Source organism: Grammomys surdaster, unplaced genomic scaffold, assembly GCF_004785775.1.
Source record: "Grammomys surdaster isolate TR1022 unplaced genomic scaffold, NIH_TR_1.0 129, whole genome shotgun sequence".
NCBI classification, from domain to species: Eukaryota; Metazoa; Chordata; class Mammalia; order Rodentia; family Muridae; genus Grammomys; species Grammomys surdaster.
The window spans coordinates 18,478,090-18,495,978 of NW_021604587.1; the positions used below are offsets into that span (position 1 = coordinate 18,478,090).

The 17,889-nt window shown below is 47.7% G+C and overlaps 1 protein-coding gene across 2 annotated transcripts in view; it reads right to left on the minus strand.

Annotated features, from left to right (window-relative positions):
* Positions 1-17,889, minus strand: part of Sirpa (signal regulatory protein alpha) — a 37,925-nt gene that overhangs the window by 8,813 nt on the left and 11,223 nt on the right. For both annotated transcript variants that reach the window (XM_028754525.1, XM_028754516.1), the window contains exons 2-6: positions 12,529-12,894; positions 7,853-8,170; positions 7,121-7,459; positions 5,089-5,202; positions 2,253-2,277 (exon numbers count right to left, since the gene is read on the minus strand). In XM_028754525.1, the coding sequence (XP_028610358.1) occupies positions 2,253-2,277; positions 5,089-5,202; positions 7,121-7,459; positions 7,853-8,170; positions 12,529-12,894 (1,162 nt within the window). The remainder of the gene's footprint in view (positions 1-2,252; positions 2,278-5,088; positions 5,203-7,120; positions 7,460-7,852; positions 8,171-12,528; positions 12,895-17,889) is intronic.

The window sequence follows — 17,889 nt, forward strand, 5'->3', positions numbered from 1 at the left end:
TCCTGTTCAGCCCCTGGATGGTACGTACGTGGAAGAGGCAGTGTGAGTGAGCTAGGGGGAAAGCTGGAGCCAGTATGTGGCAGGAGAGAGAAGAGGCTAGTGTCAGGGCTCAGGGCTGGCCAAAACTAGCAGTGTGTAAGCACAGGAGCTGGGCCATAAGTCCTTTGGACTTGACCTTGAAGGCCCACAGAAAGCAACCGAAGGTCTCTGAGCAGATGAGAGAGACAAGTTTTGCTCCTGGAAAAGACTGGGCCAGGTGAAGAAATGTGGCAAGCAGGGCGAGAGTGAGAGAACAGGAGTCCTGGGGTGTGTGTGTGGGGGAATGAGGGACAGTACAGTGATGTGTATGTTCAGGGGTAGAGGCTTCGAGGTTGGACAGGGTCAGTTCAGGAGGCTGCCACGGAGACCAAAGCAGAAGCCCAGGTTCATCCCGAGGGCACTGTGCACTCTCTTGTTGGGCACAAATGGGCAGGTGAAGCTTCCCACAGCCCCTGAAGGTGGGTGAGGTACTTCTGCTATATGCAGCCAGGTTCTACTACTGATAGTCCTCCAACCAGGACACAGACTCCTCACTGTCCCCAAACATGAGTTGTCCTTGACTCTACAACCAGTTCATCAGTAAGTCCTCTTGGCTCTATCTTTAAAGTACAGAGTCTGACCTCTTCTTAGCCCACATTCCCCCTGGCCCAAGCCTTCATCATCTGCTTAGAGCAGCCCAGTCACTTCCTCACTGGCCCTTCTGCCTCCACCTCACCCATCGCCTGGCTTCTACACATGGAGAAGGCGATACTTGTAAAATAAAAGCTAGATCACATCTCTCCAAGGAACCACGCCAGTTCTTCTACAGTCACAAGCTCTGTATGACTGGCTCCCACTCCAGATCCTCAGATCAATTCTGAACTCCAGAAGGAAGGGAAGGAGGGGAGGGAGAGATGAAGGGAAGGAGGGAGGGAGGCAGCGAGGGAGGGAGAGGATGGTAGAGGAAGGATGGAAAGATCTGCCCAGCTCATGAGAACACAGCCTCACTTGAACCGACGTGAAGCCATTTACAGTTTTACACTTCATGCTGGCATCTTCACAGAGCAGACTCTGGGGTGCTGTCCTACTCTTCTGGAGAGCACCAAGGTCCATCTTACAAGCCAGAAAAACCTTTCTCCAAAATGGGTGAAGTTCACATGGCTGCATGGGCTTCCTCGTTTCTTGCCTTCCCATGCCCAGTCAGTGGGGCCGCTCAACCCCAGGCATGGATCTACCTGTTCTCTTGTCCAAGAACGTAAGGCCTGTGTCAGAGCCCCAAGCTTCAGGTCCCTGCTCACGAGTCTCTTCAGAGGCTGTGGCTTTCTCTGCTAAGCCTCTCATACATGACCACCCATCCCTGCTGTGGCGAAGCTACCATGCTCTGGATGGCTCTGCTTCCACACTCACTTGCTGCATCCCCCCCCCCCCCTTGGTTGTACTCTAGCTCCTAGAGCAGAGTTCTGCACCAGGCCCCCTTGAGCATAAACAACTGCACAAAGATGTCACCAGCTGAGCTCCCGAGCCGGCTGTGACCTCCAATGGACGTTATCACCACCCTAGCATATCCTCAGGCTACACCCTACTGACATGCTTGGCAGAAGGAAGGGGGGGACAATTGCTTAGGTGTGCGCAGGACTTCATGATGGCGTGAGGAGGAAGGCCACCCTCACTCTCACTGGGAATTAGACAAAGGCTCGGCTACCAATGCCAATGTGCCCCGAAATCTATTCCTTTAAGGCAAGAGTTAAAAATCGACCTGACAAGCAGAGTAGAAGAGGAAGAGGAGTGTGGACAGATGTAAGTGAGGGTTGGTGATTTACAGTATTGGGGGGTCTGTTAGACAACTAAGTAAAAGGAGGGGTCTGGGAGGATGGCTCAGTGGGTAAAGTGCCTGTTATACGTGAAGACTGGGTTCAGATCTCTAGAACCATATAAAGCCAGATGTGGCTGCTTATGTCTGTCTGTAATCCCAAGATCCTAAGGGGAGATGGGGGATGAAGACGGGGGAGTCCCCAGCTAACCTGGCAAACACAGTGGATCAAGAGACTCAGTCTCAAACAAAGTGCAGGCAAGGACCAAGGTATTCACTGGCCTTCAGATGCGTGCTGTAGCAAGCACATGTCCACACTCACACACACAAACGTGCTCACACTCACACACACACAAATGTGCTCACACACAGATTAGAAGTAATAAAAATAGGTGAGTTTGATCCAGCTCAGGGATGCACTTACCGTGTGGAAGAAGTTGACCCCTTGGCTGAAAGAGAAAAAGAGAAGGATGTCATTTAACCAGACTCAAGTTGCTCTGTAACTTTCCTAGAGCCAAGAGTTGTCTTGTGGGGAGAATCAGCCCAGGAAAGCCCAAGCCAGAGGGCTAAACGGGGCTAATGTGTTCCCCTTTTGTCCCAAGTAGCCTTCAGCCTCAGAGGGCCCAGGTGCCCTCCTGTTCTCCACGAGGTCTCCTCTCCACTCAAGCACATCATTCTGGCAGTCCCCGGTTAGGTCCCACATGGTTGGAGAGTGGATTCAAACAGGAATTTGAGTTGAGAGGGCCTGCTCCCTGTTTCATCTGCTGTGTGACCCTGGGTGAGTCACTTCCCATCTCTGAGCTCCGTCAACTCACTCTGCATCCATTATTTACCCAGTCTCGCTTTCCAAGAAAGCGACTGTCTGCTTCGGTGCTTTTTAGGTCTGGGATGCAGGAAGGGCATCATCCCACAGATTATCTCCGGGGGATTATATTTATCTGTAGCAGTTTGATTCCTAGTTTGCTATAAAGCTATAATTAAAACATATGCACTGAAATAGGCTCAGCACTGCAATAGGCCACCCAAGGATGAACTCAGGCAGCTGGTGGGGGAGGGGCAGGCTGGGCATCACGGGAACTCGATCCATAGGTGAGCCAGTCTAGAGGGAGGCTACAGCCAGCATGCCACATGGTCCTCATATAAAACCAGACAATGGACGTCTTCCCAGACTCACATTAGCTGACAGGTGACATGGGGTGCTTTACTCTGAAGATAGCCATGATGGGGGAGAAGGGGGTGGCTGTCCAGGGTAGAGGAGGGAGAAGCGGTGTGGTATATAGAGGAGATCCTAACATGCTCTCTGGCGTTGAATTCTGGCCTATCAGCCATGAGGTTCTGAACAAGGTTTTATAATGCTGCCATGTCTCAGTCACCTCATCTGTAAAATGGGTCAGTGAGACTCCCAAGGCTTGTGGTGAAAACTGATTGCATTATTACATGCAAAGTATCAGGAGTACTGTGGGCCTGCCTAGGCTGAGCACATTTTGGCGAGCACATTTTGGCTGTCACTGTTGCCTGAGCCTGTGTTTGAGAGCCAGGCTCTGCACACACTCACCACTCAGGGGCTGGGTGGCCTGCTGTGTCCACAGACCTCCAGGCCACTCTCCCTCCTCGAATCCCTTAAGCAATGTTGCCGGGCCACACAACAATAAATGAGAACCTTGTTTGCACCCACTGCTAAGCCTCTGCAGTTATATAAGTTCTGTTTGGACAAAATACCGTTACTTTTTAAGGCCCCGTTCAATGAAAATGGATATCTCATTCCCAAAAAAGAGGAATGCATTTGTTACTTTCATTTAAAAAATATACAATGAAACAATGAAAGAAAAAAGAGAGAAATTGAGAAAGGACAGCTGGGATTTCACCAATGTCTACTGAAGTGATCTGGCACTGTGCTGGGCCAGGGACAGGCTTTCCTGACTAGAACAGGAAGCCCTCCTGTGTGCCCCTTCTGTAGGTGATCAGGCAAAACAAACTAACAAACAAAAACAAACTTGGGACTCAGGTTCTCAGGCAGGGCTTGGTTTGGCTGTTGTTTCAAAGGTGAGTCCTTCCAGTTGGTCCAGATGGGACAGAAAGTGTGGGACAGAGACAAAGGACATGCCAAAGGGATAGAGATCAGTGGTCCACGCGGTCCCTCCTAAGCCAGGCACTCAGCTACGGGATGGGAGCTTCGGATGGTGCTTGTTGTTAATGCTGTGGTTAGTGAGGGTCACAGCTGGCATTTTTTAACAGCAAAGAGAACAAAATATAATCAAAAGAAAACAGAGTTTCAAATATACATATAGAGGGTGTGCTGAGTTGAAATATAAAATGTTACATCTATTTCTTTTGGTTTAAAAAAAAAAAAAAGGAAAACCAGCATAAAGCCGTCTCCTCCAGCACAGTGATGTGTACTGGGAGGTCCCAGGATGTGGCCGACCTACCATTTCACAGCAGTTCACATGGGCCTCATAACTCCTCTTCACATCGATGCCCCTGATTAGCAGTGTGACCTCGAACAAGTCAGATGAACCGCTTGCCCCCCTGCCAGCTTCCTCTAATGTCGCTGTGGCCACATACAACACTACGCCAAGCTCAGATGGGGGAGGGAAGCTGGTAGAGGCCGAGGTGGTGAAGACGAAGCAGGCTGCAGCCTGTTTGCCTGACTCCAAGGTCAGAAGTTTTGCAGAGCCATAACCACACACATATGCATGTGCACACAAAGGAAACACGGCCTGGCCTGGAACTCACATCTTCCTTCCCCGATGGAGCCATGTACCTTGCTGCTGTGAGTGGGGCTTTCCTGGCGTATGTATGACTCTGGCTGCAGAGCTGTGCTTGTTAAACATTTGTGTGCCGGGTACTTTCCATATCCTACGTGGAAACTCTGCCAACTCTCCCACTTGGACTCCCTTGGCAGTAGTTGGGAGTTCTAACTGGGGAATTGTCAACACAGAGCCTGGACACATATAAGGGACACAGAAGGCTGCAGGCAGCTCAGGCAGCTCCTCTCAGAGCCTGGCAGGAAGAGCCTCTGAGACTCCCCTTGCCACCCTTGTTTCCTACTCCCTCAATAGCAGTCCCCTGGGGACATGAGACCTGGGGAGGTGACAGTCATTTTACAGCAGGAGGGAGGATGGCTGAGGAATGGGCCTCTTAGATCCATCAACCCCCCAGGAGTACCCTCCAGGTTTCTTGTCACTGAAAGTCACGCATACTTAAGAACTAGGGGCTATCCTGTGAGGACAGCCCTGAGAGAAAGCAGAGATCCCACTCACCTTTCTTCTGTTTGATCCGGAGGAGGTAGAGCACAGCCATCAGCAGGACTACTAGCAAAGCACACGCCACACCCACACCGATGAAGATGTTCCAGTTGTTAACATTATCACTACCTGAGGACCACAAGGAAGAAGGGCTTTATGCATGCCACTCCAAAATGGAAACAACAAAAGCCCGCTACCCCCCACCCCAGTCATCGTTAGCTGTGGATACCTGGCTGGGTCTTCTTACATGTCTGAGCTTGCCTAACTACACGTTCAGGTCACTCGTGAGCAGTGCAAAACACACACTGCTGGCAGCCACAGAGAAAGTAGGCACAGGACACAGGCAGAAAACCACACTACCTATCCTGAGGAATGGAAACTCATTCCTTCTCATCAGCCATGGCAGCAGGACAGACAGACTGGAAACCAACTGTCAGGGGAGGGACTTGGGAAGATGGTGACAGTGAAGGACTTGCTGTTGGCACGAGCTCTGCACAGCACCCAGGGCTTCACATTCGTGCCCAGGACCTAACCCACAGTGTGTACTTTTGTGGTAGAGGGCAGGAAAAGTCCTAAACTCTTAGTTCTCAACCTGTGGGTTGTGACCCCCTGAGGGATCCATTGACCCTTTCACAGTGGTCACCTAAGAACATGGAAAAACATCGATATTCACACTGCAATTCTTAACAGTAGCAAAATTACAGTTATGAAGTAGCAATGATAATTTTATGGTTGGGGGTCACCACAACATATTAAAGGGTCACAGCATAGGAAGATTGAGAACCACTGTCCTAGACCACAGCACAGCAAAGTCAAGAGCAGGCCTCTGTGACACAGACATGTGAACTCAAGTAAGTGCTCCAACTCGTCCTCATCCCCAGCAGAGGAACCATGTTCTCCTGCTGGTTTCCTCTATTAATGAGGCCAATACTAATATCTACCTCATTCAGCAGCACGGAGGAACCGCCTGTCCAACCTTTCATCCTCTGGCAAGGTATTTTGTTTATTTATTCCCTACTGTGTTTTGTGTGCTCTAAAGCTGCTGTTGAGTAAGACAGTCATGGTCCTTACCAACTAAGGAGTGACAAAACCTATCCCTTTTAACATGTCCACAAACAAGCAGAGGCTCAGAGAGAGGCACTGGCTTGTCCAAGATCACACAGCAAGTCTGTGATAGAGCCACCATGGACACCAACACCTCCTACCTGCAGGAGCTATGCATCCTTAGAGAATCAGTCACGGGTAGAATCAAAGGAGCACAACACAGGTCTGAGGACTCCTGAAGCGCCTCTGAAGGGTGAGTGAAAAGATGGCCCATGTTCTCACCCCTTCAGAGGCTCTGTTATATACAAAGCATCAGCTGTAGTGCCGGCAAACACTGGAACAGTGCTGAAGAGTTGTTGCCACGTGGCCACGTGTCAACAAGAGAAGAGCTCTTGATTGACAGCACACTAGAGGGACTGAGGTGACATTGCTGACATGCTGACTGTCACAGAACGGTGGCACATGGCAGCTGTCCTAGACATACACACCTTGGTCTAGAAATAGCCATGGGAGGACTGTCCCAGGGAGATAGCCATTGGGAGTCGGTATGGATGGGGATATTCTTTGCAGTACTGGGTGTCCTTGAGCCAGATTGCCAGCCTCTAGGAGACGTTAGAGGAGATACAAGCAGTGACACAGCAAGGAGCAGAGGCCAGAAAGAGTGAGAGGTAGGGAAGGGCCATGGGGACAAAACAATTGTTAGGTGGAGAAAGCAGGAGGCAGGATGCAAGCAAAGACAGACTCCCTCTCCCTTTCCTCCTCTCTGGTACACTGTGTCAGCAGACCATCCAGACAGGAACCAGACTCTTACCAGTGCTGAATCTAGGAGAATAAATGCTGGAGAAGTGCTCACTTTAAAACGGTGCTTATGTTTATAGACTTTTAGACTGCTTTATAATAAGCATTATATAATAACTTTAACATTGAAAAAAAACAGATAAAATCATGTTAAAGATTCAAACAAACAAACAAAAAAGCCAGTCAGTGGGAGTGGAGGCCTCACCAGGGACGGTGTCCATGCTTCCTTGATCACTCGAGTGGGTAAGTCCCAGCACGGTATGGTTTTCGGTGATCGCTGGCTGATGGTCGTGCTTCACCAGGCACGTGAACACCATGTCCTCTCTATGAGCAGATGAGTTCACCAGGAAAAAGCTTGTGTAATTATAGGTCCCATCCGAGTTCTCTGTGAAATACCTGGGCGTGTCATTCTTTGCTATGCTTCCGTTCTCCAGCCAGCTCAGCTGGAGATCCTTGGGGTAGAACCGCTGCGCCTGGCAGGTGAGGTTCACCTGGTTCACTGCCATCGTCGGGGGCTGTTGGCGGACCTCCAAGGTGGGTGAAACTGAAACAGTACAGGCAAAAGCTCTAACCTTAAGCTGCACTGTGATCCCAGGGAGGGGCTGCAGAGCTGAGCCGCTCCCACCATCACAGCAGACAAGACTGCTAGGCATGCATTGTGTACTCAGACAGTGTGGGTCTCCTAAGAATGGAATCACTAAGCACAGCACCCAGAACACACACTGTTGTTCTGGTAGCTACTGTTACGGTGATAATGAATGTGTCAATGCATGCAGTACTTACAGCAAAATAAATGAAAACTACCAGGCAAGGGGGCGTGGCTCACACTGGGTGCCCAGGAATTATAGTTGCTGTTGAAATGCAACTACCAGCATGGTGCTAGTCACAGGGTAATAATGGCTGCTGAGTGCTTGGGCTAGAAGTCAAGGACATCTACCTCGGATGATGTCAGACAAGTTATAAGTCCCACGAAGAGCAGTCCTATTCAAGGTGATGTGGTCCACCTCGCAGATGACCTGAGAACGAACATCCTTAGGGCCTAGTGCCACCTTGACTGTGCTGGAGATGTTGTAGGAGACATTCTTTTCATTAGAGTTCACAGTGGTCTCCAAGCGGGAGAGTTCTTTCCCATCTTTGAACCACTTCAGGGTGATATTCCGGGGAGAGAAGCCATGAGACTCACAGGTGAAGTTCACTGTCTGCCCAGGTGTGACCTTGTCTGTTGGGCTGGATACCTTCGGTTGAGAAGGTTTGGCTAAAGGAGCATTTACAGACAAGAGATATGATTGTGATGACCAAGCAAACAGACTGGTGGTGTAAGCCAACTGCCTAGATATCATCATCATTACTGGAACATGGGGGATTGGCCCCAGGGCTTTATGCACACTATCTGCTACTAAACTGTATGGTATCTCTAGCTTGATGACACTATTCATTAATCTCCCTCCTGATGAAGCTGGAATGACATCCTTAGCCTTCTATCTGGGGAGGATGCAAAGGTTTCATGAAATGAAGGAGTCGGGCAGTAAGGCAAGGCCAGGAACTCCAGGCCCAAGGTCTAAATTTTCTCTGCTTCAGGGATTTCCAAGACTGCTGACTTATCTCATTCTTTGTTTTAACTACTTTTAACTGCATTCCTGGAAACTGCCAACCTAGAGAAAGTGTTTGCAGAAGTAAACACAGGAAACAACACTGTAGGACAGCCAGTCGGATCCCAGTGGTTGATCTGAGATCTGTGCACCTCCCAGAGCCGCACCTATGAAACAGGAGGTAAGGTTTCTGCTTTCTGGATGCAGTCAGGATGAGATGAGGCCCTGGTCGCTTCCTGCTTCAGATGACAGACACACACAGAGATGCTTCTCAAACATGAAGACACACAGATCTGACCTTGACCCAGATTTTTATTAAAAAATAATAATTTTTAATGTGTCTATGTATGTGAGTGGGTTCCTTAAGAGGCCAGAGAGGGCACTGGACCCCTGGAGCTGGAGTTACAGGTGGTTGTGAGCCACCCAGCAGCATGGGTGCTAGGAACTGAACTAAGATCCTTGGTAAGTGCAGTACAAGCGCCTCAATCAGTGAGCCTCTCTCCAGCCCTACACTTTATTCTTAAGTTCTCCCTGTAAGAACTTAGAGATTCACTACATGGGCTTTCTTCTTCTCTCTCTCTACAACCTAGTAGGCCTCACCCATGCCAAGACCCATATTTGAAAGGGAGAGGCTAAAGGGAGTTTTTGTTTTCAATCTGGAGAGCCTTTGCTTAGAGTTGGCAACAAAGATCACTTCCATGTTAAAAAAAGCCGAAGGTGATTCTTGATTTCTAATTAGTAAAGAGACAGACAGCAAGCAGCCCCACCAAGCAAGCAGACACACTTCTGGTCCTGAAAGGACACACGGGTGACTAGGAAGGAGGCAGAGTCCCTTGGGGATTAATCCAAACTGCCCATAAGTACTCAGCATCACTTCCAGACACTACACATTTCTGTCTGCCAACACATACTTGCTCCCTAACATCCACCAAATATGTTGAGGGTACAGAAAAGGGGTGTCACTTGAAGAAGTCATCAGGACACCAGCTGTGGTAAAGAGCCATCCTTCCAGCCCTGGGGACTCCCTGTGCTTAAATCTAACCCAACTGCAAACGCAAAATAATGTTGAAAAAGCTGAGTCTGTGCTGAATAGTAACAGACTTTTTCTTGTCACTATTCCCTAAACAACACATAGAACAACTATTTACATAGCATTTGCATCATATTAAGTATTATAAGAAACCCAGAGATGATTTAAAATAGATGGCAGGATGTGTGTAGGTTACACGCAAGTCTCCCCCATCCTGGATGAGGGCCTTGAGCATCTTTGGATTTGGGTATCCGATGGGTACCAGGAAAAAGCTGAAGTTACCATCTATAGAGTTCTTAGGCCCTGACACTGGATGCTCACTCTATGCTCGCCAGCCCATGAGGGGGTCGTTAGGATGAACTCCTTTTATAGGACAAACTCAGAGGAGAGTGGGACTAGCCAAAAGCATAGTGGGTGGGATTCAACTCTTCCACTGGGATGACTAATTTAGTACTTAAAAAATATATCTTTCAGGGGCCTGGGGAGATAGCTCAGTGGTTAAAAGCACTGACCGTTCTTCCAGAGGTCCTGAGTTTAATTCCCAGCAACCACATGGTGGCTCACAACCATCTGTAATGGGATCCCATGCCCTCTTCTGGTGTGTCTGAAGACAGCTACACTGTACTCACATACATAAAATTAAAAAAAAAATCTTTCAAGAATCTGGGTTTTCTTTATACAAAAGTAGATAAAATAACATCATCCTGGGAAGATGACATAAAGACGACATCTGGAATGCAGCAGGTACCTAATAAATAATAGCTATGGCTACTATAGTTAACTCTGAGACTGCACATTTCTTCCTTGGCAGTCAGAAGGCACAATAAGGCCACCACATTGTGGTTCTCTCTTCTTTTGTAGTAATCTCCCTCAGGACCTGAGTTAGGCTAGCAGCTTCAGAACTCCAATGGAGTCACAGGTGTTTCATCCAGATACATTATTTAGGAAGCCCGCAGCACTGAGAAAGGATCTGTGATATCTGGGGTCATCGAGGCAGGGAGGGACTGTGCTGAAGACAGAGAATTTGTCTGTGTTCAGACACAGATGTGTAGAGGTCAGGAACGACACTCCCCACCCCCCTGCTCTGAGCAGAAGTCTAGGCAGAGCTGTCAAAGCTGTGTGGGATACATCGCTAGTATTCTGAGGCCAGCACCTGGAGATGTTTCTGATCATCCTTGGGACCCAGAGAACACATGCTATTCTGAAGCATAAAAGGGTTTTGAGTACCAGCTTCATGGGGACTACCTTTGCTAAGGGGAAAATAAAAGTCATAGCTTTTCTCCCGAGGTTTCAGGACATGTACCTCAGCCTGGTGGTGGTTAAAAACATCAGACACAAGCTGTAAAGACAGATCTGCAGGTAAGAACACTTGCTGATGTCTCACACATGCGGGTACACACACACACACACACACACACACACACACACACACACACACACTCTTTCAGGAACTTCAGATCCATGTCAGGACAATAGAATTTCTATGGCAGATACAAGGTGTGTGGTGCATTTCAGTCTCTTATATGAGTTATACAAGCAAACAGATGAAAAAAAACCAATTCACCCCACCCCATCAACACTTGAGGCCAGGAAGGGAAAGTGACCCACCCAAGGTCACATGGACACAGTTCAGTACAGCTCCCACTGGTGGGATACTTCCTATAAGTCAGGTGCTGGCTAAGTGTTTGACAAGATGTCACTGCTTCAGTCCTGACCACATACTCCGTGAGAGCGGCATGGACAGAGGAGGCCACTGAGTCTGCTACATGGAGGAGTTTGTCCCAGGACACAGGCAAAGGAGTGGCTTATCTACGATGTGGTTCCAAACAGTTAAGACTGTCCCCTGTCCCCTGTCCCTTGTCCCCTGTACTTCTCATACTCAGCAATGACCTCAACTCCTCATCTAGGGCTTTGTTAACATCTTGATGCTCATAGAACCCAGAATAGAGCTATTACTGTTATCATTTACACAAAGATAAATTGAGGACTCAACAGAAGCCAAGCCTTGTTCCAAATGGCAAGGTCTTGGGCAACTCCTCATGGCTTCCTAAGGGGCTACTCAGTGTCCTCATACACCCTGGAAAGGTGGATACTCACAGCTCTGGCTTAAGGAGAAAATGCTATGAAGAAGATGTAGCATGAAGCCACACATGATGAAGATGTGGCAGGAAGCCCCTGCTAGTTGTAGTTGTCTAGGCAAGTGACACACTACCTGGAAACTGTCATATCAGGATAAGCTACCTGCCCTGCTTCTGTGCAGAGGTGACAAGGAGACTCAGTTGCTGCCTGGAGGGAAAACTGCTATCATCCACACAAATTAAAACAAACACCTATGTGATGTAGTAGGCCTTTCACAGTGGGTGCCTCTTTCCTGGACAAGTGGGATGAGCATCCAGTGCAGCATTATTTTCAAAGTTCACAGTCTGGAAAAACTGAATTATCTACCAACAGAAGACTACAATAAATTGTGGAATTTCTAGATGCTAGAGTAAAATGGAGCCATTTACATAATGGAGGGGTCCTCTGTGTCCCGACTTACATTTGGGAGAACTTTCCCAGTTACTGACAGGCCTCGGGTTCTGAATGGAAGGGGCATCCTGAATCTTTGTGAAAGTGGAGAGGCTGAGTTTCCTAGAGGTTCAGCTTCCTCAGCATCTCCTGTGTACTAGACTCACCTGTGGAGATGCTTAATGCCTGGGCAGCAAGGACCCTGCCGGGATCTGCATCCTGGTACTCACTGGTACTTGAACCATGAGCAAGGAAGAAAGGGTTGTGAGGTGAGCAGAAGAGGGATGAAGATGCCCTCTTACTTGCTAGCACTAGAGCCTCGAGCTAACAACTGCCTTAGCTTCCCTGATCTGCTGAGGGTTAAGATCAGATCGTGAACCTGATCCTCCATTGCGCCTGCTATGAGCCACACTCACTGGATCCAGGATGTTATTCTCCGACCTGATGCTACACACTAGGGAATGAAGAAGGCACAGGCTTACTTACCGAGTACAGAGACCTCTGTTCCCCCTCCAGATTGAATTTCTATGTCAGTCTCAGGCACTAATTTTACTTCTTTCTGGAACTTCACACAGTAGTAGGTACCAGCATCTTCTGGGGTGACATTACTGATACGGATGGAAAAGTCTAAGTTGTTTCTTTTAGAAGTATCTGAAACATTTGTAACCCGAGGAAAGTGTTCCCCTGTGAAATCGTAGACCAAGTGCCGGCTTTGCCCTACTCCTCTGAACCACCTAATGGGTCCAACGGGCAGCAAGGAGGTCACAGTGCAGTTCAGAATGGTCGAATCCCCAGAAGCAACAGATACTGATTTATCACGCTGAATCACCTTCAGATCTTTTCCTGTGGCTCCTGGAAAGAAAGATGGCAGCCATGATTCACCGTAAGGGATCCTGCAAGTTCAAGATTATCAATGATTCTTACAGATTGAGAACACACAATGGTACTGAGTTCAGCACAATGTTCAGCATGTGTTATCCCCCACGTGAGCCTGTAACTCAGACTGTAATATGAAAACTAAAGCACAGAGTGTTCAGTCACATAGCTTAGTGTAGTAGAGTGCCCAAGCCCTTTGGGAAGTATCATGTCTGAGCTGGGCTCCGGAACTCAAATCTGAATTTGTCACTTAAAATGGGAGCCTGAATTCCTCACAGAGGGAACAAACCCAGCAGAGATGCAGAAGTAGGAGACCCCAGGATGTGTGGTACTTTTCAAAGAGGGAGATTCTCTCCTGGAAAGCAAGTCCTGAGCAGAGCATCAGTCTCAGCAGTCTAGTGGTGAGAGCTGAGAACCTGGGTCCTCAGTGTGGCTCAGTAGCGTATGGCTGCATCATCTGGAGTCATCGTTAGGTCAACAGAGAAGGCCCAGGTGCTCGCCCTCTGCCAAGTGCTGCGGGGATGTGAGTGTGGCTTTAGCTTGGACAGTTTTGATGGTTTGTTTCTGTGAAGTGTTTTGCACGATCCTATCTTGAGGTACTTCTAATAGGAATAAACAAGCTGAGGTTGGTGAGTTAAAAAGCAGCATCTGGGCTGGAGAAATGGTTCAGCAGCTAAGAGTACTGGCTGATCTGCCAGAGGACCCAGGTTCAATACCCAGCACTTACATCATGTGGTCTGTAAGTCCAAGTGCATACATACACATGCATATACCAACACATAGTTACACATATATATAATTAAAATAAAATAAGTTATTTCTAAAAAGTAGCATCTAGGGGATGACTCAATGGATAAAGTCCTTGCCATCCTCTGAACGAATGGATGTAGAACATGAGCATTCAGACACATAGATATTAGAGATACAGTGGTCCAGAGAGGAGGACAGGAGAGGGAGGATGAGGACAGCAAGGGTGGCAGACTGCAACAGTGAGTCAGGTGATCTTGGTCCCCAGCTGGATTCTCCACCAGCTTCTAATGGGACTCTGTCTATTAGACAGCTGTAGCAGGATCCTTGGGTAGCTCCTCTAGTGCTGGCAGGGTAAAAGAGACACTGTGTGTTTGTCCATCTGCCAATGGCCTGGTGTTGCTGTACTGTCAAGGGGAGAGAGCCTAAGGCAGGAGAGGTCCATGGATCAGCTCTGCTGACACTGTGGGCACCCAGAGCCTGGGATGGGCCTGCCATCAACTGCTCACTGTCTTGCCTCGCCTCCTTCCCCAGCCAGGGCTTGCCTTAAGATCCACTTTTCATGAACAGAGCCTACAAGTACAAGCCTGGTTACAGCCTGATTCTCACACTACAGGAAAAGAAATGAGATCTGTAGAAACAGGACCTCAGCCAGCACCAGCCAGACTAGAAAGAATAGTGGCCAGTGGCCTTGCAAGTGACAGACACAAGGAGCGAACAGGCTTGACAGACAGAAAGCCTCCCAAGAGCATCAGTGTCATCACCAGCTACTGCCAATAGCAGGGAGCCATGAATATTCCAGTGGGTGTACAGTTAACCGTGAGAGACCGGTTGAACTGGAACCACCACGTGTGCAGGCCTGGGCGGGAACGAGGCCTTTTTGCCAGCTCAGTATTCGTAAGTGGATTCCCATTCAATCAGGCATAAGCAGGGAACTGGTGTGTGCCCTCTGCTTTGTCATGAAGATTGCTCCAAAGCTGTACATAAGCACCTGCTGTATACTTGCTGGTAATTCTAGTTCTAAAACGTACCATCACATTGCTGTTTCCTTTATATATTGGATTTGCTGTCAACTGCTATTTCTCCCACCATTAGGATGGTAGATCCACTAGGAACTTTTTTTTTTTTTACCTTCTGTCAGTATATACTGTGTCCCCAAAAATATGCTTGAGAAGCAAGCAGATCTCTGTGATTTCCAGCTCAGCCAGGAGGACCCTGTCCCCAAACCACATATATGCTGAAGGAACACATTGATGAAGTGAGAAAGAATGGGTTTTACTTGCACTGTGACCCTGACAACACCCTGAGCCTCTTCCTTCATCTGTTGAGCGGCGCTAACATCGGGCTACCCAGGAGCTGGTGCTCAGTTACTGTCATCTCCAACCTCAGCAGCGCACAACTGTGAGTCAGCAGTTGATGAGGGAGGGAGCTGCACTCACACAAGTTGGAGCAGGGCTATTCTTGTGGAGCAGCCAGAGGCCTGTAATCACACCCCAGGCAGGTGACAATAAAATCTGGGGCTGAGGAAGGCTGGCTCCTCCCCTTACCCCCCCTCCTTCTTCTTCTTCTTCTTTTTTTTTTTTTTAGCTCCTCTGGAGATCTCAACCAACTGCAAGCAGATTTAGGCAGCCTAATTAATTAGCTAGTGTTTCTAAAGCGTTTGAAGAATTTTAAAAGTGTGATGTAAGTGCCAAACATTATTTTAATCTCCATGTGTATTTTTCAACAGGTTTTTTTTTTTTGGTTTTTCTTTTTGTTTGTTTTTTTTTTCTTTTTCTTTTATTTTTGCTTGCTTGCTCGCTTTTCTTTTGCTCTGCAGGTTCAGTTCTGTGAACCAAACTTGTTAAAATTACTCCTGTGGGTCAAGCCCACACTGACATTGCCAATGAAACCATTCCCTGCTCTTTTTGGCTGCCTGGCAGAAGAGCACAGCCATTCTGGGGCCTAAACCAGACAATATCCCTGTAGGCCTCACTGATGACCGTGGTGGTGGGGAATGGTTCACAGGATGGACCAGCACTGGGTACTAGTCACTCCCTCAAGGACCCAATCACAGATACAGGTAGGTCTCTCCATAAAGACCCTGAACATGTGGGAAAACAACCCAAAGGGCAAATGACAGGGATGAGGAAATGGATGACCGCTTATCCCACAGGTGAATTATATAGATAATCACTGTGATAATATAAACATTTTTCACGGCTCTATTTAAAATAGCATGGTGGCTTTGTAAAAACAAACAAACAAACAAACAAACAAACAAACAAACAAAAAAACCTATGGCAAAGCATTGAAAAGAAACAAAAAGTCTGAAAGCTAAATAATAGTATCAAGGCAAGAGATGGCTCAGAGGTTGAGTAGGTACTGGTCTTTCAGAGGACCTGGTTTGGTTTCCAGCACCCACATGGAGGCTTACAACCACCTATAACTCCAGGGGGATCTGATGCCTCCTTGTGGAACCCGCACTCCCACACACATACCCTTACCTCATATATACATAATTTAACATCAAACCTTTAAAAAGCCTCACATGATACTATCAAAGATAACTGCAGGCAACACTTTTATTTTAGTTAAACTAAGAGAATAAAAACAACATAAAATCACACCTTCTGATAACTAAGGAACGTGCCAACACTCTGCATTCACTTGGGTATTATTGGAGCAATGGGAACCTCAGGGTATCACATCCAAGGAAAGACACCGTCTGATCCTACTGTAAAGCCATCTGAGGGCTAAATCCACAGCCCTGAAAGACTGTACAGAGTCACATCAAAATTATGCTAACCATCAGGGTCAACAAGTGACGTTTGGTTTGCTCCCAAACCTTGAGTTTCCGGGGCAGAGGGTATCAAAAACTTAAGATTCCTTGTGAGTGGCAATTTCTGCGGGGTTCACTTCTGGTTTGTACTGCCTATTTGTAGCTCCTGTGTGAAACAAGAGTCTACGAAGCCAGTATTTTCAGTATGACTATGGCTCTGTAAAGTGTAACTATTTAAGAACAAATCCAAGATGCTAGCCATCGTATATCACTGTCTTAGACTAGGGATCTAAAAACTGATAAAGCTGCCTTTTCTTTTATAATTTCTACCTTGGATAAATTTCAGGTTTTCTAGATTGGGTGAGCATTACGGATCACATACAGCCGTGTGAGGTCCTAACTCTGTGAAAGAGCACCGCCTAGCAGGTGTAAGGCCCAGCTCTGGCACGACAATTCCAAAATAATACATACCATGTTTCCTTGTGTTTAAAAAGAACTATACATGTAGCATGCACATCCCATACATGTCTGCTTTTTGAATGAACTTCTCTTAGGCAGTTTGGCCCATTATCACTGTGACGACAGCTCCTGATAACTGTGCTTCTGACAGAGCAGATGCTCAATGCGCACCTGCTGCTGGACTGAGCCGGAGTGCGGCAGGGTGGGCTGGGCAGCCACCTGCTTATCACTTTCTAGCAAGTACTACATTGAACAGATCAGTCTTTCTGTAGCTAACATGTAATGCTTTGGGAAAAGATACAAATAATGAGAACATGGGTGTGTTTCTAGGGAGGGACAACTACCCTGTGTGTTTGTTGCTGTGGAAGGCAGTGATGAATCATGGGATCCCCATGGACCGAAGGCTACGTGGCTGTGTCTCTGGCACACTAGTTATGAAGTCAGACTGTGAAAGAGTCACGTGACTGCCCTCACCAGGAACTTGAATCTGAAGGATGAAACAGCTCCTACCCGGCTACTCTGATTATACCTTCTACCACACCCCACTCCCAGTGACCCCTGACCTGTCATCTGGAATCCTTTTTGTTTTCTTCTACTGGCCGAAGTGTCAAAGGCTTAACCAGTATTCTAAATGCTACCAACTTATGCAGTAAGGTGGGACCTGACTAGTGGGCTTAGAAAACATATTTCACTTTTAAAAACAGCAATATTCAGAGGAAGCCTTAAAGATGAAGAAAAATGAAAATGATCTTATAAGAAGTGAAAGAAAAAGACACTGCTCTTTCTAATGAGAAAACCAACTCAACTCAGAAATGAAGCTGAGGAAGAAGGCGGGGCTTAGTGACCTGGGATATGAGCTCTCCCAAAGCCTCATCCCTGGAAGAAACCATAGCAACAGTTCAGAGCTCCACATCCCAAGAACCCCAACAGCCCTAACCTTCAGTACAGCAGCAGATTACCCTCTCCCTAACCCCCACCACAGCAGCAGACCACCCCTCCCTAAC